Source organism: Pristiophorus japonicus, chromosome 12 (assembly GCF_044704955.1).
Source record: "Pristiophorus japonicus isolate sPriJap1 chromosome 12, sPriJap1.hap1, whole genome shotgun sequence".
Taxonomy (NCBI): domain Eukaryota; kingdom Metazoa; phylum Chordata; class Chondrichthyes; family Pristiophoridae; genus Pristiophorus; species Pristiophorus japonicus.
In genome coordinates, this window is record NC_091988.1 from 76354055 (window position 1) to 76377462 (window position 23408).

The window sequence follows — 23408 nt, forward strand, 5'->3', positions numbered from 1 at the left end:
TGCAGTTTTCCAATCTGCTGGGACCTCCCAGAATCCAGTGAATTTTGGTAAATTACAACCAATGCATCCACAATCCCTGACGCTACTTCTCTTAAGACCCTAGGATGCAAGCCATCAGGTCCAGGGGATTTACCTGCCTTTAGTCCCATTATCTTACTGAGTACCACCTCCTTAGTGATTGTGATTGTGTTAAGTTCCTCCCCCCCCCAATAGCCCCTTGACCATCCGCTGTTGGAATATTGTTAATGTCCTCTACCGTAAAGACTGATACAAAATATTTGTTCAGAGTTTCTGCCATCTCCATGTTCCCCAGTACTAATTATGCGGTCTCGTCCTCTAAGGGACCAACATTTACTTTAGCCACTCTTTTCCTTTTTATATACTTATCGAAACTCTTGCTATCTGTTTTTATATTTTGTGCTAGTTTACTTTCATAGTCTATCATCCCTTTCTTAATCATTTTTTTTGTCATTCTTTGCTGGCTTTTAAAAGCTTCCCAATCTTCTGTCCTCCCACTAGTTTTGGCCACTCTGTATGCTCTTGTTTTAATTGGATACCATCCTTTATTTCTTTAGTTAGCCACAATGTATTTTTCTTGAGAGTTGTGAAATATCTCCTTAAATGTACACCATCAACCGTCCTTCACTTTAATCTATTTTCGCAGTCCACTTTAACCAACTCTGCCCTCATACCTTCATAGTCTCCTTTATTTAAGCTTAGTACGCTGGTTAGAGATCCAACTTTCTCACCCTCCATCTGAATTTGAAATTCAATCGTGCTATGATCACTTATTCCAAGAGGATCCTTTACTAGGAGATTGTTTATTAATCCTGTCTCATTACACAGGACCAGATCTAAGATAGCTTGCCCCTTGGTTGATTCCATTACATACTGCTCAAGGAACCTGTCCCTTATGCACTTTAGTCTACCCTGACCAAATTGATTTGTCCAATCAATATGGAGGTGAAAATCACCCATGATTATTGCTGTTCCCTTTTTACAAGCCCCCACTATTTCCTGGTTTATCCTCCGATCAACAGAGTTGCTACTGTTAGGGGCCTATAGACTACGCCCACCAGTGACTTTTCCCCCTTATTATTCCTTATCTCCACCCAAACTGTTCCAACATCCTGATCATTTGAGCCAATATCATTTCTCACTATTGCAGTGATTCCATCTTTTATCAATAGAGCTACCCCACCTCCTTTTCCTTTCGGTCTGACTTCCAGATTGTCAAATACCCCTGAATATTTAATTCCCAGTCCTCCAACAGTGCAGCACTCCCTCGGAACTCATTGCACCGTTCGAAGTCGGCTCCAGTACCAAATGGGAAACCATTTTATTTCTGGTACGGGCAAACGTTGTGAGACGTTGGATTTTTAAAAATTAATTCACAGGATGTGGGCATCATTGACACTGCCAGCATTTATTATCCATCCCGAATTGCCCTTGCCAAGTTGATGGTGAGCCACCTTCCTGATTATAATTGAGTCGCCGGAGAGATGACGTTCGGGCCTTCATGCCTCTACCGACGCTCGGGCCTTCATCCCTCCAGCGACATTCGGGCCTCCATCCCACCAACGACCCCCTGACCACTCCCGAACGTTGGCCCCACTCAACGGCGGAGTCTCTGTCGAGCACATGGTATACACAATGGCTGTGGTCACTCTGATCTATTTATCTCTCCTCCTTCCACAAAATGGACCTCTGACCATCCCAATGCCTGCCCTCAGCCAGGCCTCAGTTTTCTCACCACCTCACCGAAGGGTGCTGCTCATGGCCGAGCTTATGGCTCGCATCTCGCCTTAGGAAACTAGGCTCATACAGCGGTGCCTGGTCTCCAGTCATCTTGGACCCACTTGCCACTGGACCAAGATCTTGCTCTGCTAAGCCCGTGTGGTAGCCGGTGTGCAATGGCCACCCCACATTAAAAGATCTCACGCACAGGCATTTTCCACCCTTCAAAATGAAGTTCAGGACCTGGAACGTTAGGTCCCTCATGGACAACTCCAACAGTGACAGACCAGAACGCGCTCCGCCATTGTTGCCTGGGGACTTAAACGCTTCGATGTCAACATCCCCGCTCTAAGCGAGACCCGGCGGGCAGGGGCAGGCCAGCTCAAAGAACAAGGTGTAATTTACACCTTCTTCTGGAAAGGAAAACCAGAGGAAGAACGCCGCCTCTACGGAGTGGGTTTTGCCATCAAGAACGAGCTGGTCGACTGCCTCAGAGACTCCCCCTGCGGGATTAGCGAACATCTCATGATTCTCTAAATCATCCTATCCCAGAACACAGTTATCAGTACGTACGCCCCAACACTCGACACAACAGATGAGACCAAAGAGGGATTTTACTCCAGCCTCGAACAATCCCTATCCCGTGACCCTACGGACGACAAACTGATCCTCCTCGGCGACTTCAAGTCCTCAGTAAGGACACAGACCTCTGGGGAGGCGTGATCAGCAGAGTGGGGGTAGGGAGAACCAACTCCTGCGGTACCCTGCTCCTGACACAATGCCTAGAACACGACCTTGTCATCACCAGCACCTTGTTCTGCCAGAGGGACAAGTACAAGGCATCGTGGCAACACCCTCACTCCAAACACTGGTACCTGCTCGACTACGTCATCGTTCGAGCCAGGGGTTCGCAAGCACGGACCACCGCCTAATCCGTTCCATCATCAATATTAATATAGCCCCAAAGCAGCGACGGCAACAAAAGCAGTGCCACAGAAAAATCAATTCCGGGGCACTCAAGGACCCAGCTAAGAGAGCTCTATACAGCCAGCACCTCACTGTGAACCTGCCGATTCTTGATGACCCCAAGATGCAGAATGCCTACAGCATTTGGCCTGCCCTCCACGCCTCCATAACCAGTGCCTGCGAAGAGATGCTCAGTCACTCAACTAGGTCTGATTTGACGAGAATGACCAGGTGGTCCAAGAGCTAATAGATCACAAGCACAGGGCATTTCTAAATTTAAAACAACAATTCAACTCGGGAGCAGCAAAACAGCTTTACAGACAGATTAAGGCCGAGGTCCAACAAAAAACTCATTGTCTAAAGAATAAATGGTGGGTGGAGAAAGCACAGGAGATTCAGCAGCTGGCCGACAGCCATGATGTGCGAGGATTCTTCACCGCAGTCAAGTCCAGCTATGGCTCAAGCACCCAAGGCCTCACCCCACTGCTGGCAAAGAATGGGGAGACACTCATCAAGTCACTGAGGCAGTCAGGACCCGCTGGAAGGAGCTCTTCGAAGATCTCCTTAATCAAGACTCTGCCTTTGACACGAGTGTCCTCGTCTCCATCCCGCAGCATGCTAGCCGCCACCATCTCAGCAAAACCCCAGCCCTGCATGAGGTAGAAAAGGCCATCCGTCAGCTCAAGAACAACAAGGCAGCGGGAACGGATGGAATCCCCGCTAAGGCACTAAAATATGGCGGAGAGGCACTATTGGCACGAATGCATGACCTCATCTGGAAGGAGGAGAGCATGCCGGGAGATCTCAGAGACGCAGTAATCGTGACCATCTTTAAAAAAGGGACAAATCCGACTGCAGCAACTGCAGAGGAATCTCCCTGTTATCTGCCACTGGGAAAGTCATCGCTAGAATCCTCAACCGTCTTCTCCCTGTGGCTGAGGAGCTCCTCCCGGAGTCACAGTGCGGATTCCGGCTACTACAGGGTACAAAGGACATGATCTTTACGACAACTGCAAGAGAAATGCAGGGAACAGCACCAACCCTTGTACAAGGCCTTCTTTGACCTTACAAAGGCCTTTGACACTGTTAACTGCGAGGGACTATGGCACGTCTTCCTCTGTCCGGGGTCAAGCAAGGTTGTATCATCGTGCCAACCCTCTAATCGATCTTCCTCGCTGCAATGCTCCACCTCACACTCAACAAGCTACCTGCTGGAGTGGAACTAAACTATAGAACCAGTGAGAACCTGTTCAACCTTCGTCGCCTCCACGCCAGATACAAGACCGTCCTATCCTTTGTTGTTGAGCTACAGTACACGGACAATGCTTGCGTCTGTGCACATTCATTATACGTCCTTACTATACAATATAAATGCACACGAGGCCCATGCTTGAGAGAAGGTCAGTCTGTGACCTGTCCTTTATTCCTTAGCACTCAAGTGATGAAGGTGGGTGGAGCTTCCCCTTTTATACCTGAAGGTCTAGGTGAGGAGTGTCTCCCACCGAGTGGTCATTGTTCTCACAGTGTACAACTTAGGTCAGATTATACATGGGTTACAATGCTGGTTGAATACATGACATCACCTCCCCCCCAAAGTCTTATTGGGATCACAGGTTGAGTCTCTCTGGTGGTTTACGCTCTCTTGCAGAGCATAGAAACATAGAAAATAGGTGCAGGAGTAGGCCATTCGGCCCTTCTAGCCTGCACCGCCATTCAATGAGTTCATGGCTGAACATGCAACTTCAGTACCCTATTCCTGCTTTCTCACCATACCCCTTGATCCCCTTAGTGGTAAGGACTACATCTAACTCTTTTTTGAATATATTTAGTAATTGGCCTCAACAACTTTCTGTGGTAGAGAATTCCACAGGTTCACCACTCTCTGGGTGAAGAAGTTTCTCCTCATCTCGGTCCCAAATGGCTTACCCCTTATCCTTAGACTGTGACCCCTGGTTCTGGACTTCCCCAACATTGGGAACATTCTTCCTGCATCTAACCTGTTTAAACCCATCAGAATTTTAAACGTTTCTATGAGGTCCCCTCTCATTCTTCTGAACTCCAGTGAATACAAGCCCAGTTGATCCAGTCTTTCTTGATAGGTCAGTCCCGCCATCCCGGGAATCAGCCTGGTGAATCTTCGCTGCACTCCCTCAATAGCAAGAATGTCCTTCCTCAGGTTAGGAGACCAAAACTGTACACAATACTCCAGGTGTGGCCTCACCAATGCCCTGTACAACTGTAGCAACACCTCCCTGCCCCTGTACTCAAATCCTCTCGCTATGAATGCCAACATGCCATTTGCTTTCTTAACCGCCTGTTGTACCTGCATGCCAACCTTCAATGACTGATGTACCATGACACCCAGGTCTCGTTGCACCTCCCCTTTTCCTAATCTGTCACCATTCAGATAATAGTCTGTCTCTCTGTTTTTACCACCAAAGTGGATAACCTCACATTTATCCACATTATACTTCATCTGCCATGCATTTGCCCACTCACCTAACCTATCCAAGTCGCTCTGCATCCTCCTCGCAGCTCACACTGCCACCTAACTTAGTGTCATCCGCAAATTTGGAGATACTACATTTAATCCTCTCGTCTAAATCATTAATGTACAATGTAAACAGCTGGGGCCCCAGCACAGAACCTTGCGGTACCCCACTAGTCACTGCCTGCCATTCTGAAAAGTCCCCATTTACTCCTACTCTTTGCTTCCTGTCTGACAACCAGTTCTCAATCCATGTCAGCACACTACCCCCAATCCCATGTGCTTTCACTTTGCACATTAATCTTTTGTGTGGGACCTTGTCGAAAGCCTTCTGAAAGTCCAAATATACTACATCAACTGGTTCTCCCTTGTCCACTCTACTGGAAACATCCTCAAAAAATTCTAGAAGATTTGTCAAGTATGATTTCCCTGAGTTGAGGCTCCGGTTGTTGGGCGCTGGCCTGAGTGTCTGCTGTTTGCGGTGCCTCAGGCCTATCCAGACTGCCCACAGTGATTGGGCTCTCCGCCCTTTGGTTCCGGTGTGTGGTCACCTGTGGTGGAGTGAACTCTACATCGTGTTCTTCCTCTGCTTCTTCTATGGGGTTGCTGAACCTCCTTTTTGTTTGATCCACGTGTTTGCGGCAGATTTGTCCATTGGTAAGTTTAACTACCAGAATCCTATTTCCCTCTTTGGCAATCACAGTGCCTGCGGGCCATTTGGGCCCTGCAGCGTAGTTGAGAACAAAAACAGGATCATTTACATCAATACATCGCGCCCTCGCATTCCTGTCATGGTAGGCATATTGTGGCTGGCGCCTGCTCTCGCCAATTTCTTTCATGGTGAGGTGTATAAGGGATAGCCGGGTTTTGAGCGTCCTTTTCATTAGCAGCTCTGCGTGTGGAACCCCTGTGAGCGAGTGTGGTCGGGATCTGTAGGCCAACAGGAGGCGTGATAAGCGGGTTTATAGGGAACCCCCTTGGATTCTGAGCATCCCCTGTTTGATTATCTGCACTGCTCGTTCTGCCTGGCCATTTGAGGCCAGCTTGAACGGTGCCGTTCTGACATGGTTAATTCCATTGCCTGCCATGAAGTCCTGGAATTCAGTGCTAGTGAAGCACGGGCCATTGTCACTGACCAAGACGTCCGGTAGACCATGGGCAACGAACATTGCCCGTAAACTTTCTACCGTGGCAGAGGATGTGCCTGAATTTAAAATGTCACACTCGATCCATTTGGAGTAGGCGTCTACTACAACTAAAAACATTTTCCCCATGAAAGGACCTGTGTAGTCCACATGGATGCATGACCAAGGCTTGGCGGACCATGGCCAGGGGCTAAGGGGGGCTTCCCTGGGCGCATTGCCCAGCTGGGCACACGTGTTGCACCAGCGAACACAAAGTTCAAGATCTGCGTCTATCCCTGGCCACCAAACGTTTGACCCGGCAATTGCCTTCATCATGACAATGCCCGGGTGCTCATTGTGGAGTTCACTGATGAACACCTCTCTGCCCATCTGGGGCATGACTACGCGGTTTCCCCACAGGAGGCAATCGGCCTGAATTGAGAGTTCATCCCTGCGCCTGTGAAATGGTTTAAATTCCTCAGGGCATGCCCTGTACGTGGCTGCCTAGTCCCCATTCAGGTCACATTTCTTGACTAGAGACAATAGCGGGTCTCTATTTGTCCAGACTTTAATCTGACGGGCTGTCACGGGTGAGCCTTCGCTTCTGAAAGCTTCAACAGCCATGACCAACTCAGCAGCATGCTCGGTAGCCCCCTCAGTGGTGGCTAGTGGGAGCCTGCTGAGTGCATCGGCGCAGTTTTCAGTGCCCGGTCTGTGCCGAATTGTATAGTCATAGGCGGTTAACGTGAGTGCCCACCTCTGTATGCGGGCCGATGCGTTTGCATTTATGGCCTTGTTGTCGGCCAAAAGGGACGTTAGGGGTTTGTGATCTGTCTCCAGCTCAAATTTCCTGCCTAACAGGTACTGGTGCATTTTCTTTACCGCATATACACATGTGAGCGCCTCCTTTTCTACCATCCCGTAACCCCTTTCTGCCTGGGACAGACTCCTGGAGGCATAAGCTACCGGCTGTAACTGACCCTTGACATTGACATGCTGCAACACACACCCGACACCATAGGACGACGCATCGCACGTTAACACAAGTTTCTTACATGGGTCATATAGCGTTAACAGAGTGTTGGAACACAACAAATTGCGTGCTTTATATAAAGCCCTTTCCTGGTTCTCCCCCCAGACCCATTCGTGACCTTTGCGTAGGAGCACGTGTAGCGGCTCTAGCAGCGTGCTCAATTTGGGAAGACAGTCACCAAAATAGTTCAGGAGCCCCAGGAACGAACGCAGCACCGTCGTGTTACGGGGTCTGGGTGCTCTTTGGATCGCTTCCGTCTTGGACGCAGTAGGGCTGATCCCGTCAGCTGCTACCCTCATCCCCAGGAATTCTACCTCTGGAGCTAGGAAGACGCACTTCGCCTTTTTCAGTCGCAGCCCTACCCGGTCCAGTCTGCGTAGCACCTCCTCCAGGTTGTGGAGGTGTTCTTCAGTATCGTAACCCATGATGAGGATGCCGTCCTGAAAATCCCTGGAATCGATTTGAGGAGGCTTTCCATATCTCGTTGGAAGATCGCGGCGGCCGAGCGAATCCCGAACGGACATCTGTTGTACTCAAACAACCCCTTTTTGTTGTGATGGTGGTCAGCTTCTTCGACTCACTCGCCAGCTCCTGGGTCATGAAAGCTGAGGTCAGGTCCAATTTTGAAAAAAGTTTGCCACCGGATAGCGTCGCAAAGAGGTCCTCCGCTCTCGGTAGCGGGTACTGGTCTTGGAGTGACACCCGATTGATGGTGGCCTTGTAATCGCCACATATCCTGACCGACCCATCTGCCTTGAGCACCGGCACAATTGGGCTCGCCCAGTCACTGAATTCGACTGGCGAGATGATGCCTTCCCTCAGCAGGCGGTCCAATTCGCCTTCTATCTTTTCCCGCATCATGTACGGCACCGCTCTGGCCTTGTGGTGTACTGGCCTGGCGTCCGGGTTTATGTGAATTACTACCTTGGCCCCCATGAAAGTGCCGATGCCGGGTTGAAATAATGAGTCAAATTTGTCCAGGACCTGTGAGCATGATACTCGCTCCACAGAGGAAATTGCATTGACATCGCCCCATTTCCAGTTCATGACAGCAAGCCAACTCCTCCCCAGTAGTGCGGGACCGTCCCCTGGGACAATCCAGAGTGGCAGCCTGTTCTCCGAATCTTTGTGGGTCACGACTACTGTGGCGCTGCCTAACACCGGAATGATCTGCTTTGTGTATGTCCGTAGCTGTGCGTCAATCGGCGATAATTTTGGTCTTCTGGCCTTGGACGCCCACAACTTTTCGAATTGTTTGATACCCATCAGGGACTGGCTGGCCCCCGTGTCTAGCTCCATTGATATTGGGATGCCATTGAGGAGTACTTTCATCATTATCGGTGGCGTCCTGGTGTATGAACTGTATACGTGCTCTACATGAACTCGCTGAACTTCAGCTTCCAGCGATTTCCCCCAGCGTTCATTGCCGCAATTTCTGCAGGTATTTTGCTCATCTCTGCAAACTCCGGCTGAGTGTGTGCCTCCATGCCTCCAACATGAGCTGCTGTTGGAAACAAAAGGTCCCTTGCCAGTCGATCGTCCCTGACTGCCCCTGTGACTGTCCTTGAGTGCGCCATTAACAGGTGTTGATGGCCCCATTACTGGCCGCATTGTCCCTTGCAAAGGCCATTCAACTTGCCATTGTCTCTGTCGAACTCTCCCTCTGGGTTCGACTACATGTTGGGGCATGCCCGACTGCCCTTGTCTGCCTGGAGAACTGTGTGCTGCTTTAACAATGTTGAATCTCTGTCCCAACCATTCCTGAACACAGTACCTCTTCATCTGTTCTGCTAGAGGCCATGCTCGCGTGGTTTAAATCCCAGTTTCTCGTCGCCATTGATACGTCCTTACTATACAGTATAAATGCACACGAGGCCCACGCTTGAGAGAAGGTCAGTCTGTGACCTGTCCTTTATTCCTTAGCACTCAAGTGATGAAGATGGGTGGAGCTTCCCCTTTTATATCTGAAGGTCCAGGTTAGGAGTGTCTCCCATATAGTGGTCATTGTTCTCACAGTGTAAACTTAGGTCAGATTATACATGAGTTACAATGCTGGTTGAATACATGACAATTCAGAGGCTGAACTCCAAGTCATCATCAACATCTTCACCGAGGCATACGAAAGCAAGGGCCTTACACTAAACATCCGTAAGACAAAGGTCCTCCACCAACCTGACCCCGCCACACAGCACTGCCCCCCAGTCATCAAGATCCACTGCGCGGCCCTGGACAACGTGGACCACTTTCCACACCTCGAGAGCCTATTATCAGCAAGGGCAGATATCGACGACGAGGTTTAACACCGCCTCCAGTGCGCCAGCGCAGCCTTCGGCTGCCTGAGGAAGAGAGTGTTCGAAGATCAGGCCCTCAAATCTGGCACCAAGCTTATGGTCTGCAGGGCAGTAGTGATACCCGCCCTCCTGTATGGCTCATAGACTCGTGGATCATATACTGTAGACACCTAATATCGCTGGAGAAATATCACCAAAGTTGTCTCCGCAAGATCCTGCAAATCTCCTGGGAGGATAGACGCACCAACGTTAGTATTCTCGATCAGGCCAACATCCCCAGCATCGAAGCACTAACCACACTCGACCAGCTCTGCTGGGTGGGCCACATTGTTCGCATGCCCGACACAAGACTCCCAAAGCAAGCGCTCTACTCGGAACTCTTACATGGCAAGTGAGCCCCAGCTGGGCAGAGGAAACATTTCAAGGACATCCTCAAAGCCTCCTTGATAAAATGCAACATCTCCACCGACACCTGGGAGTCCCTGGTCAAAGACCACCCTAAGTGGAGGAAGAGCATCTGGGAGAGAGCTGAGCACCTCAAGTCTCATCACTGAGAGCATGCAGAAAACAAGCGCAGGCAGCGGAAGGAGCATGTGGCAAACCAGACTCCCCACCACCCTTTCCTCCAGCAACTGTCTGTCCCACCTGTGACAGAGACTGTAATTCCCGTATAGGACTGTTCAGTCATCTGAGAACTCACTTTTAGAGTGGAAGCAAGTCTTCCTCGATTTCGAGGGACTGCCTATAATGACGATGATATAACTGAGTGGCAGAGGGCAGTTAAGAGTCAACCACATTGCTGTGTGTCACATATAAGAAAGAAACAAAGACTTGCATTTATATAGCACCTTTCACAACCACTGCGCATCCCAAAGTGCTTTACAGCCAATGAAGTACTTTTGGAGCGTAGTCACTGTTGTAATGTAGGAAACGTGGCAGCCAATTTGTGCACAGCAAGCTCCCACATAATGATAATAACTAGATAATCTGTTTCTTTGTTATGTTGAATGAGGGATAAATATTGGCCTGGACACTGGGGATAACTCCCCTGCTCTTCTTCGAAAAAGTGCCGTGGAATCTTTTTTATCCACCTGAGAGCAGACAAGGCCTCGGTTTAACGTCTCATCTGAAAGACGGCACCTCCAACAGTGCAGCTGCAGTCAGCTCTGCACTGGAGTGTCAGCCTAGCTTTTAGTGATCAAGTCTCTGGAGTGGGACTTGAACCCACAACATTCTGACTCAGGAGGTGAGTGTGCTACCCACTGAGCCACAGCTGACACTTTTGTCAGAATGGGTAAGGACGGCAGATTTTCTTCCCTGAAGGACATTCGTGAACCAGATGGGTTTGGTAGTTTGATGGTCATCATTACTGATGGCCGTTACTAGCTGTTTATTCCAGATTTATTTAATTAATTGAATTTAAATTCCCCAACTACTGAGGTGGGATTTGAACTCATGTCTCTGGATTATTACTCCAGTAATGCAACATATGAAAGTCTTCCATTTTGTGCCAATATTTTGTCCCACTTTTCTTTCCCCATCTCCTGAAGGCATTTAATTGAGCTGAAGAATGGTATCTTGAATGCAGCTGCCAAACTCTGCCTCTGCCGATCTCTCAGCAGGGTTGTCCAAGGGTGCTCTGACCGACATTAACACCCCCACAGCTAGTAGCAGCAAAGTCACTGTGGGCCAGGGGTTAAACCTGGCACCCACAGTGATCAGGATCAGACGTAAGGGAGGATCACTGACCACGCATTACGCCCCTGGATCAGTAACATGGCCGGCATCTGCAGGAGTCATTGCCAAATTGACTCCATCCTGGGTCAGCGGGGGTGAAATTTGTCCAGGAAGGCAGTGCAAAGCAGGTGAAAACATATCAGCAGCCAACGCACTCCACCCGATTTTCTGTTCCATGAACTTAAGTCCCTATGTCTGTAATCTCCTCCAGCCCGACAATCCTCTGAGAACGTTGCACTCCTCCAACTCTGGCCTTTTGTCCATTCCCCACTTCCTTCACTCCACCATTGGCAGCCGTGCCTTCAGCTACCTAGGCACGGGAATTCCCTCCTTAAACCTCTCCTCCTCTCTACCTCTTTCTCCTCCATAAAACCTACCTCTGACCAAGCTTTTGGTCACCTGTCCCAGTAGCTTCGAAGTAAGTAGCAGTTTAATTTAAAGGGGAAAAGTTAAATAGTTGGGAATCTTTCAGGTTTAGGCAGAGAAAAACAAGGTAACTCTCCAGTAGGAGGCAATTAGCAGCTAGTTAAAACCAGTTCTGTAAACAACTGACCAGTAGTGAGTCAACTGACCTAGATTCAGTTTAAAAAGAGGCAGCTCGTGCCGAGCACGGAGTGCAGCAGCATAGAGTGGCATTCGTGAGTTTGGTAAGTGGGTGAGTTTTAAGGGCAAGTGGGGGTGGCAGGTGCTGTTTTGTCTTGTTTTTCCTACCAGTGCTGACACTAGAGCAGCTGATAAGGAGTGCGAGAGTAGGAGACGGAGGCCCAGAGATCAGCCCAACTAGCTGCAGACAAAGATAGAGGGGTGCGAAATTGAGAGGTGACATCACAGCCAAGCTGGTAAGTGGTTGGCTGTTCGACTGGTAAGTATAACTCTCTTTTAGACTGACTTTTAAATTGGCTTAATTGGCAGCGAACTACTAAGTAGCTGTTTGGTGTTAAAGTAAATTTTAGTAAGTAAATTAATTTAAGGGTTAAGTCATGGCAGGAGAGCTCGGACCCATGTCATGCTCCTCCTGTGCTATGTGGGAAATCAGGGACACTGGAAGTGTCCCTGATTACTAAGTGTGTGCAAAGTGTGTCCAGCTGCAGCTTCTGACAGACCGCATGATGGCACTGAAGCTGCGGATGGACTCACTCTGGAGCATGCGCGATGCTGAGAATGTTGTGAATAGCACATTTAGTGAGTTGGTCACACCGCTGGTAAGGGTTAGGACAGATAGTGAATGGGTGACCAAGAGACAAGGCAAGAGCAGGAAGGTACCAGGGGAAGGCACCAGCAGCCAGGTTCATGGCACCATGGGTGGATCTGCTGCACAGAAGGGCGGGGAAAAGAGTGGGAGAGCTATAGTGATAGGGGACTCTATTGTCAGGGGAATAGATAAGAGTTTCTGTGGCCGCAACCGAGACTCCAGGATGGTATGTTGCCTCCCTGGTGCAAGGATCAAGGATGTCTCAGAATGGCTACAGAGCATTCTGGAGAGGGAGGGTGAACAGCCAGTTGTCGTGGTACATGTAGGTACCAACGATATAGGTAAGAAGCGGGAAGAGGTCCTTCAAGCTGAATTTAGGGAGCTAGGAGTTAAATTAAAAAGGACCTCAAAGGTAGTAATCTCTGGATTGTTACCAGAGCCACATGCTAATCAGAGTAGAGGGAGCAGGATAGTTAGAATAAATACGTGGCTTGAGCAGTGGTGCAAGAGGGAGGGATTCAAATTCCTGGGACATTGGAACCAGTTCTGGGGGAAGTGGGACCTGTACAAACCGGACGGTTTGCACTTGGGAAGGACTGGAACTGATGTCCTGGGGGTAACATTTGCTAATGCAGTTCGGGAGTGTTTAAACTAATATGGCAGGGGGATGGGAACCTATGCAACGAGACAGGGCGAAGTAATATGGAGTCAGAAACAGATGGTAGAAAGGTAAAAAGCAATAGTGGAAGGCCGAGTAAACAAAGGCAAGAAACAAAAAGGGCCACACGACAACATAATTATAAAAGGACAAAGGGTGTTAAAAAAAACAAGCCTGAAGGCTTTGTGTCTTAATGCAAGGAGTATCCGTAATAAGGTGGATGAATTAACTGTGCAAATAGATGTTAACAGATATGATGTGATTGGGATTACAGAGACGTGGCTCCAGGATGATCAGGGCTGGGAACTCAAAATCCAAGGGTATTCAACATTCAGGAAGGATAGAATAAAAGGAAAAGGAGGTGAGGTAGCATTGCTGGTTAAAGAGCAGATTAATGCAATAGTTAGGAAGGACATTAGCTTGGATGATGTGGAATCTATATGGGTAGAGCTGCAGAACATCAAAGGGCAAAAAACATTAGTGGGAGTTGTGTACAGACCTCCAAACAGTAGTAGTGATGTTGGGGAGGGCATCAAACAGGAAATTAGGAGTGCATGCAATAAAGGTGCAGCAGTTATAATGGGTGACTTTAATATGCATATAGATTGGGCTAACCAAACTGGAAGCAATACGGTGGAGGAGGATTTCCTGGAGTGCTTAAGGGATGGTTTTCGAGACCAATATGTCGAGGAACCAACTGGGGGGAGGCCATCTTAGACAGGTTGTTGTGTAATGAGAGAGGATTAATTAGCAATCTCATTGTGCGAGGCCCCTTGGGGAAGAGTGACCATAATATGGTGGAATTCTACATTAGAATGGAGAATGAAACAGTTAATTCAGAGACCATGGTCCAGAACTTAAGGAAGGGTAACTTTGAAGGTACGAGGCGTGAATTGGCTAGGATAGATTGGCGAATGATACTTAAGGGGTTGACAGTGGATGGGTAATGGCAGACATTTAGAGACCGCATGGATGAACTACAACAATTGTACATCCCTGTCTGGCGTAAAAATAAAAAAGGGAAGGTGGCTCAACCGTGGCTATCAAGGGAAATCAGGGATAGTATTAAAGCCAAGGAAGTGGCATACAAATTGGCCAGAAATAGCAGAGAACCCTGGACTGGGAGAAATTTAGAACTCAGCAGAGGAGGACAAAGGGTTTGATTATGGCAGGGAAAATAGAGTATGAGAGGAAGCTTGCAGGGAACATTAAGACGGACTGCAAAAGCTTCTATAGATATGTAAAGAGAAAAAGATTAGTAAAGACAAATGTAGGTCCCCTGCAGTCAGAATCAGGGGAAGTCATAACGGAGAACAAAGAAATGGCAGACCAATTGAACAAGTACTTTGGTTCGGTATTCACTAAGGAGGACACAAACAACCTTCCAGATATAAAAGGGGTCAGAGGGTTTAGTAAGAAGGAGAAACTGAGGGAAATCCTTATTAGTCGGGAAATTGTGTTGGGGAAATTGATGGGATTGAAGGCCGATAAATCCCCAGGGCCTGATGGACTGCATCCCAGAGTACTTAAGGAGGTGACCTTGGAAATAACGGATGCATTGACAGTCATTTTCCAACATTACATAGACTCTGGATCAGTTCCTATGGAGTGTAGGGTAGCCAATGTAACCCCACTTTTTAAAAAAGGAGGGAGAGAGAAAACAGGGAATTATAGACCGGTCAGCCTGACATCAGTAGTGGGTAAAATGATGGAATCAATTATTAAGGATGTCATAGCAGCGCATTTGGAAAGAGGTGACATGATGGGTCCAAGTCAGCATGGATTTGTGAAGGGGAAATCATACTTGACAAATCTTCTGGAATTTTTTGAGGATGTTTCCAGTAGAGTGGACAAGGGAGAACCAGTTGATGTGGTGTATTTGGACTTTCAGAAGGCTTTCGACAAGGTCCCACACAAGAGATTAATGTGCAAAGTTAAAGCACATGGGATTGGGGGTAATGTGCTGACGTGGATTGAGAACTGGTTGGCATACAGGAAGCAAAGAGTAGGAGTAAATGGGTACTTTTCAGAATGGCAGGCAGTGACTAGTGGGGTACCGCAAGGTTCTGTGCTGGGGCCCCAGCTGTTTACATTGTACATTAATGATTTAGACGAGGGGATTAAATGTAGTATCTCCAAATTTGCGGATGACACTAAGTTGGGTGGCAGTGTGAGCTGCGAGGAGGATGCTATGAGGCTGCAGAGTGACTTGGATAGGTTAGGTGAGTGGGCAAATGCATGGCAGATTAAGTATAATGTGGATAAATATGAGGTTATCCACTTTGGTGGTAAAAACAGAGAGATAGACTATTATCTGAATGGTGATAGATTAGGAAAAGGGGAGGTGCAACGAGACCTGGGTGTCATGGTACATCAGTCTTTGAAGGTTGGCATGCAGGTACAGCAGGTGGTTAAGAAAGCAAATGGCATGTTGGCCTTCATAGCGAGGGGATTTGAGTACATGGGCAGGGAGTGTTACTACAGTTGTACAGGGCCTTGGTGAGGCCACACCTGGAGTATTGTGTACAGTTTTGGTCTCCTAACTTGAGGAAGGACGCTATTGAGGGAGTGCAGCGAAGGTTCACCAGGCTGATTCCCGGGATGGCAGGACTGACGTATCAAGATTGACTGGATCAACTGGGCTTGTATTCACTGGAGTTCAGAAGAATGAGAGGGAATCTCATAGAAACGTTTGAAATTCTGACGGGTTTAGACAGGTCAGATGCAGGAAGAATATTCCCAATGTTAGGGAAGTCCAGAACCAGGGGTCACAGTCTAAGGATAAGGGGTAAGCCATTTAGGACCGAGATGAGGAGAAACTTCTTCACCCAGAGAGTGGTGAACCTGTGGAATTTTCTACCACAGAAAGTTGTTGAGGCCAATTCACTAAATATATTCAAGAAGGAGTTAGATGTAGTCCTTACTACTAGGGGGATCAAGGGGTATGGCGAGAAAGCAGGAATGGGGTACTAAAGTTGCATGTTCAGCCATGAACTCATTGAATGGCGGTGCAGGCTCGAAGGGCCGGGTGACCTACTCCTGCACCTATTTTCTATGTTTCTAATATCTCCTTGAAATGTTCAATGTCAAGTTTTGTCTGATTATACTCATGTTTTACTATGTTAAAGGAGCTATATAAATGAAAGTTGTCATTGGGGAGAAGCTAAATGGGTGTGGTGTTAAAACAGGCGCTATTGCCCAACAGTAATTCCACCCACCACTGAATCAAATTGCTGCCCTAGCCGAGATTGTCCCAGTATGGACTAGGAGATATTGGGACAGGTGACCAAAAGCTTGGTCAGAGGTTGGTTTTAATGAGGAGAGAGAGGAGGAGAGGTTTAAGGAGGGAATTCCAGTGCCTCGGTAGCTGAAGGCACAGTCGCCAATGGTGGAGTGAAGGAAGTGGGGAATGGACAAAAGGCCAGAGTTGGAGAAGCGCAATGTTCTCGGAGGATTGTCGGGCTGGAGGAGATTACAGACATAGAGACTTAACTTCATGGAACAGAAAATCGGGTGGAGTGCGCTGGCTGCCGATGTGTTTTTGCCTGCTTTGCGCTGCCTTCCTGGACAAATTTCACCCCCGCTGACCCAGGGTAGAGTCAATTTGGCAATGACTCCTGCAGATGCTGATCATCTTACTGATCCAGGGGCGTTACACGTGGCCAGTGACCCTCCCTTACTTCCGACCTGCGTAGCCTTGCACTACATTGAGCAGTACCTTCGCCCACTGAGCTATATCTCCACCTGAGCTTAATAAGAGCTTTGCCTAACCACGCTGTTATCGTAACTCTGTCTCCTCTTGCCTTTCAGGGAGGAACGATAGCAATCTACATATTACGCGGCAGACCAGGAGACATTGCTGGAGCGATTTTTATAGCACCCTTGCTGTTAATGAATCCCGAGTCAGCAACGCCTCAGAAGGTAAAAGTACATCAGACTCTTCAAATGCCCTGAACACTTCATGAAAAGAATTCTTTCACCCCACTGCCCCGGCAAAATTTTTCCAATTTCAATTCCCCGCTCCCGAAGGCCCCCAATTATGGGTGGGATTCAGTTCCACCGGCACCCAAAAGGGAACCCTGGACAAGCAGCTGCTCTTCACCCGGGAGCCGGGCAGCAATGGCTGTACCTCCCTTCTTTGCGCCACAAACGGAACTTCCCACGTCTGTTCACATAACATTACATAAGAACATAAGAAATAGGAACAGGAGTAGGCCATCTGGCCCCTCGAGTCCGCTCCGCCATTCAGTAAGATCATGGCTAATCTGACCTTGGCCTCAACTCCATTTCCCTGCCCTCTCCCCATCACCCTCGACTCACTTATCCTTCAAAAATCTATCTATCCTATCTCCACATTAAAATTATTCAATGACCCAGCCTCCACGGCTCTCTGGGTTAGAGAATTCCAAAGATTCACGACCCTCTGAGAGAAATGCCTCCTCATCTCCGTCTTAAATGGGTGACCCCCTTATTCTGAAACTATGCCCCCTAGTTCTAGATTCCCCCACGAGAGGAAACATCCTCTCTGCATCTACCCTGTCAAGCCCTCTCAGAATGTTATACATTTTAATACGATCACCTAAACTCCAACGAGTTGATGCCCAATCTGCTGAACCTTTCTTCATATGACAACCTCTTTACCTCAGGAATCAACCTCATGAACCTTCTCTGAACTGCCTCCAATGCAAGTATATCCTTCCTTAAATAATAAGACTAAAACTGTACGCAGTACTCCAGGTATGGTCTATGTTATAGCAGGACTTCCCTACTTTTATACTCCATCCCCCTTGCAATAAAGGCCAACATTCCATTTGCTTTCCTAATTACTTGCTGTACCTGCACGCCAACTTTTTGTGTTTCATATACAAGGACCCCCAGATCCCTCTGTACCATTTTGCATTTTGTAATCATGTTACCTACCCCAAAAGGAAGTGGAGCAGTAAATCAAGTGCTCCACTTCCTTCCTGGGGCGGGAGCGGGGCGCACAGCTCAGCAGCACTATGCACTGGGCCGCGTAGCGTAGCCACGTATGAGAGACTGTTCCCTGAATTAAAGGGAAGGGCCCAAGTTGCATACTCTGCCTATTGGGAACCCACCTACCTGAACCACCGGGGAACGGGGGTGCCACGCGATCAGCCTGGCACTCCAGCAAAGCGCCGGGCTGAGCGATCGCGGCATCGACCCCGTGGCCAAAAGCGCCACCGGAGCGTCCCCTGAAGCTGTCGCAGTTATCGCCCGGCGCGGCTTCAGGAAGCGAAACCCAGATTAGGTGCTGGGGCACTCATGGGGCGATGCGCGCAGCGGTGTTGTCACGACCTCCGGGCGCAGATCATCAGGGCGCAATGCCGTAGCACCGACACTAAACTCCCGCCGAATTTAGCGAGAGTCGTTAACGGCGATGCACCCTGGGGGCGCTAACGGAAAGCGCAAGTGCTCCCAATTTCTCCCCCAGTCTCCATTCCTGTTTCATTTCAAATTGCTCTCAAACTGGCTAAAGAATTCTCCGTTGCATAAAAGCCGTCTTTTTTTCACAAAACCCGCTGCCGCCTCACAGTGATCTGCATGCACTGACCTCACCAGCCATCAAGAAGAGCACGTGCTTTCAGCGAGAGGGGCCGTCCTTACCTTCCCCCAGCTCCATGGCAGCTTTACCGCATCCCCACGATGACCCTGCCAGTGCAACTTTAGCAATGAACTACGTTTCCAGTTCTACTTACCAGCATTTGGGCAGTCAGAGGGGGAAATTTGATGACGGGTTTTACAGATAACTTGAAGCTTCCACAGGTAAGTCTTACGATGGACTGTGAATGTTTGGGAGGAAAAATACAACATGTTGCGAGTGAAACACACAGCTTTCTGGTTGAGCAGTGAGTCTGCAGGAAGACTGACTGCGAGCTGGAACTCACAGGCCTGCCCATCACTCCAGAGACCCGGGACAGCCATCCGCCTTCGCTCCCCAAAGCCAAAGCTCCCTAAAGAAGCAGATCCAACATCAGAGGCAGAGGGGAATGTTAAGTATCAAATAACTCCACGAGGCTAAGTACGGTGAGCTAGTTCAGGCATGACCTTACTCCAGTTTATTCACTCTCAAAGTGAGGATTCAACATGACTGCCAACATTATATAACCGACTTGCACATGTCTGCCAGTGACCATTAGGACTCTGACAGTCGCGCCCTCCGGTGGCAGGTAAAACCCAGTTAACTTACATAACATCATTTCCCCCAAAGTTCTTGGCACAGGTTGTATTTACAAGTTGAGACGGTCCAGGGCCTTCCGCTCCCTGGTTGATCTTCTCAGTTCGAACCCAAGCTTAGGTGAGTTAGTAGGACCATTGCTGCATTGCGGAGCAGTCGGTCTGACAGGACTGTCGGGGATGGTAGGTTCGTCTTCGTGAGTGACACAAAGGTCAACTGATGGTTGGATGTGTGTTGGTTGGTCGATGATGATGTCCTCTTCAATTTGTTCTGGGTTGTCTGTGAATCGCAGTTTGGTTTGGTTGATGTGCCTCTTGCACCTTTGGCCATTTAACAGCTTGACTACAAACACCGTGTTCCCCTCCTTGGCCAAAAGTGTGCCAACAACCCACTTTGGACCATGACCATAATTCAGGACAAACACAGGGTCATGAACAGCAATGTCACATGATACGGCCGTGCGATCGTGGCACCATTGCTGCCGTTGCCTTCTGGTTTTGACATGTTCATTCAGATCCGGGTGTACAAGGGAGAGCCTGGTTTTGAGGCCTCTCTTCATTAACAGCTCGGTAGGAGGGACCCCGGTGAGCGAGTGGGGTCTCGTCCGGTAACTCAGCAGAATGCGGGACAGGTGGGTCTACAGGGAGCCATGAGTCACGCGTTTTAGGCTCTGCTTAATGGTTTGGATAGCCCGCTCCGCTTGACTGTTAGACGCGGGTTTTAAAGGGGCCGACCTGACATGCTCGATGCCATTACAGGTCATAAACTCGTGGAACTCCGAACTGGTGAAACATGGTCTGTTGTTGCTGACACGAACGTAGGTCAGGCCATGGGTGACGAACATGGCCCGGAGGCTTTCAATACTGGCTGTGGACGTGCTGGATGACATGATTACGCATTCAATTTGGAGTAAGCGTCCACTACCACTAAAAACATTTTGCCGAGAAAGGGGCTGGCAGAGTCTATGTGGATCCTTGACCACGGTTTGGATGGCCATGACCACAGACTCAGCGGAGCATCCACAGGTGCGTTATTCAGTTGCATGCAAGTATTGCACTGATACACGCATGACTCCAAGTGCGCGTCAATGCCGGGCCACCAAACGTGAGACCTGGCAATGGCTTTCATCATGACGGTGGGTACTGTGAAAATCTCGCACAAAAGTTTCCCTGCCTTTTTTTGGGATAACAACATGATTACCCCATAACAGACAATCAGACTGAACAGACAATTCATCTTTGTGGTGGCTATAAGGTTTAATTTCATCCTGCATTTCCCAGACCAATTTCCATTTAGGACACGCCTTTTTACGCTTGACAGTACAGGATCCTGGCTGATCCAGGTCCTAATTTGGCGAGCTGTGACGGGTGACCCCTCGCTCTCGAAGGCATCCATGACCAGCAGCAAGTCTGCAGGCTGCAGCATTTCCACCCCGGTTGTGGGCAATGGTAGCCGGCTAAGCGCACCAGCACAGTTTTCAGTGGCTGGTCCGTGGCAGATGCCATAATCATAAGCGGATAATGTCAATGCTCATCTTTGGATGCGGGACGAGGCATTGGTGTTTATACCTTTGCTCTCAGAAAACAATGAAACGAGCAGCCTGTGGTCTGTTTCAAGCTCAAATCGAAGCCCAAACCGGTATTGGTGCATTTTCCTAACCCCATATACGCACGCCTCTTTCTTTACCAGACTATAGGTTCTTTCAGCCTTAGACAGACTTCTGTACGCGTGTGCAACTGGTTGGAGTTTGCCTGATACATTGGCTTGCTGGAGCACGCAACCGACCCCATATGATGAGGCGTCGCAGGCCAGCACTAACCGCTTACATGGGTCATAGTGTATCAGTAATTTATTGGCACATAGCAGGTTCCTGGCCTTCTCAAAGGCTCTGTCTTGAGATTTGCCCCAAACTCAGTCGTTACCCTTTCTCAGCAACATGTGCAAGGGCTCTAGCAATGTGCTCAAACTAGGTAGAAAGTTACCAAAATAGTTGAGAAGACCCAGGAACGAATGCAGCTCTGTCACACTCTGGGGTCTGGATGCATTCTTGATGGCCTCTGTCTTCAAGTCCGTAGGCCTGATGCCGTCTGCTGCAATCTTTCTCCCAGGAATTCGACTTCTGGTGCCATGAAAACGCACTTGGAGCATTTTAGCCTGAGTCCCACTCTGTCCAGACGATGTAGAACCTCTTCCAGGTTGTGCAGGTGTTCGTTGGCGTCGCGACCGGTGATCAGGATGTCATCTTGAAACAAGACAGTTCTTCGGATGGACTTCAGCAAACTCTCCATGTTTCTCTGAAATATGGCTGCCGCCAAGTGAATTCCGAAAGGACATCTGTGGTATATAAACAGTCCTTTGTGCGTGTTGATGCACGTCAATTTTTTCGATGATTCAACCAGCTCCTGCGTCATGTAAGCGGAGGTCAAGTCCACTTTGATGAATGACTTCCCCCCCGCTAGCATTGCAAACAGGTCGACAGCCTTGGGTAATGGGTACTGATCCTGTAGCGAGACTTGGTTGATCGTTACCTTGTAGTCACCGCAGATCCTGACCGTGCCATCACTTTTCAACACCGGGACAATTGGACTGGCCCATTCGCTGAACTCAACTGATTCCTTCCCGTTGAAGTCTGTCCAGTTCGAACTCGACCTTCTCCCACATCACGTATGGAACTGCCCGAGCCTTGTGATGGACGGGTCTTGCATCTGGGCCTAGGTGGATCTGCATTTGGCTCCCGTGAAGTTGCCGATGCCAGGTTCGAACAACGAGGGAAACTTGCTCAGCACTTGAGCACACGGAGCGTCATCCACTGATGATAAGGCTTTAATATCGTTCCAGTTCCATTTAATTTTCTCAAGCTAACTCCTGCCGAACAGCGTTGGGCCATTGCCTGGAATGATCCACAACGATAAATTATGCACAGCTCCATCGTACGATACCTTTACTGCCACGCTGCCAATGACTAGTATGAGCTCTTTGGTGTAGGTACGCAGCTTCGCATTGATTGGGCTCAGTTTGGGTCTTTTTGCCTTAGTGTCCCACAGCTTTTCGAAAGCCCTCTCGGCTCATTATTGTCCAATTCCATGGATACTAGAACCCCATTTAATTTAACCTCCAGCATTATCGGAGGACTTTTGGTAAAAGAATGTACCCCATACACTTCTTCATCCTGTATCTCCGGGTTGAGTTGCCTGTGCCACTTGATCCACGCTGGATCGATCATCCTCAGCCACATGGTGTGCCGCAGCATGCTTGCTCGGTTGCAGAAACATTCGCTGAAGGTGCCCCATTGTTGCACAGCCTTTGCACACATATTGCTTGAATTGGCATTGATGAGCCCGATGATGGCCCCCGCAACGCCAACAAGGCGAGATTTGATTCACCCCCGATGGCAGATTTTGAGTAGTTACAGGTCGTACGAACGCGGACGGGTAGGCCCTGCCATGTGCAGCTCTGCCTGCCGATAATATTATTTTATGCACAATACTTGCCAGTCAGTTTCGATGCTGGGAAGATATCTGTTTCAAGTTTTCGTCTGTAGTCATGCATGCCTGGGCGATTGTGATAGTCCTGCTCAGGTCCAGAGATTCAGCAGCCAGCAGCTTTCGAAGGATGACCACGTGGCCAATGCCAAGCGCGAAAAGTCCTGCAGCATTCCCTCCAACGCAGCTCCGAAGTTGCACGGCCCAGCGAGACGTCTCAGGTCGGCGACAAATTCCGTATAGAAACGATACCTCGCCACGATACTTTCCTTCGGTTTAAAGTGGTTCCGAACCAGCGTACACAATTCATCGTAAGTCTTATCGGTTGGTCGAGTAGATTCTTGATAAGGCCATAAATTTTTGACCCACAAACGGTGAGGAGAACCGCCCTGCGCTTAATTGCATTATCGGTTCCTTCCAATCTATTGGCTATGAAGTACTGGTTGAGGCGATCAGTGAAATCCTCCCAGGCTTCCCCTTCCATGAATCTCTCCAAAATTCCAA

The 23408-nt window shown here is 48.8% G+C and overlaps 1 protein-coding gene across 1 annotated transcript in view; it reads left to right on the plus strand.

The window, feature by feature from the left end:
- The window catches only part of LOC139276787 (monoglyceride lipase-like), a 119337-nt gene that overhangs the window by 60791 nt on the left and 35138 nt on the right, over positions 1-23408 (plus strand). Inside the window, exon 5 of the mRNA XM_070894792.1 lies at positions 17037-17147. Within this exon, the coding sequence (XP_070750893.1) occupies positions 17037-17147 (111 nt within the window). The remainder of the gene's footprint in view (positions 1-17036; positions 17148-23408) is intronic.